This window comes from Eimeria tenella, genomic scaffold (assembly GCF_000499545.2).
Source record: "Eimeria tenella Houghton genomic scaffold, Eth_scaff2178, whole genome shotgun sequence".
Lineage (NCBI taxonomy): Eukaryota > Apicomplexa > Conoidasida > Eucoccidiorida > Eimeriidae > Eimeria > Eimeria tenella.
Window position 1 is genome coordinate 1,585 of NW_013542029.1, and position 603 is coordinate 2,187.

General features: G+C 56.2%; 1 protein-coding gene across 1 annotated transcript in view; it reads right to left on the reverse strand.

The window, feature by feature from the left end:
* Positions 1-266: 266 nt before the first annotated feature.
* ETH_00041045 (leucine rich repeat family protein, putative) overlaps positions 267-603 on the reverse strand; it is a gene marked incomplete at both ends in the record, with an annotated part of 5,098 nt that continues 4,761 nt past the window's right edge. Inside the window, one exon of the mRNA XM_013374604.1 lies at positions 267-602. Coding sequence (XP_013230058.1) covers positions 267-602 — 336 coding nt within the window. The remainder of the gene's footprint in view (position 603) is intronic.

A 603-nucleotide genomic window follows, 5' to 3' on the forward strand; every position in this document is an offset into this window, starting at 1 on the left:
GCTAGCCATCGCTAGCTAGCCGTCGGTAGCTAGCTTTGGCTAGTTAGCTGGACTGCTGGGTAGCACGCTTTGGCTAGCTAGCTAGCTAGCTCTGCTAGCTAGCTAGCTTTGGCTAGCTAGCCAGCTAGCTAGCTTTGGCTAGCTAGCCAGCTAGCTAGCTTTGGCTAGCTATGTAGCTAGCTAGCTAGCTTTGGCTAGCTAGCCAGCTAGCTAGCTTTGGCTAGCTATCTAGCTAGCTAGCTAGCTAGCTAGCTAGCGTTGGCTAGCTAGCGGTCTCTCTCTCCGAAGTCGTGCTGCAGTTTCCTGAGAAGCAGATTCAAATGTTTTGCTGTTTCTGCTGCTGTCTCTTTTCTCTTTTCCCAGTGCTGCAGCAGCAGCCGCAGCTCCATCTCTCTGGCCAGAGTTTGCTGCTTGCTGCTGCGCAGCTGCTCAGCTAGCTTGGCTAGCTGCTGCTGCTGCTTCTTGAGGAGCTGCTGCTGCTGCTGCTGCACTGCCTCCTGCTCGCGGCGCTCTGCCTTTAGCTGCTGCTTCAGCTGAGACAGCTCTTGCTGCTGCTGCTGTTGCTGCTGCTGCTGCTGCTGCCGCTCCTGCTGCACCGCCTCC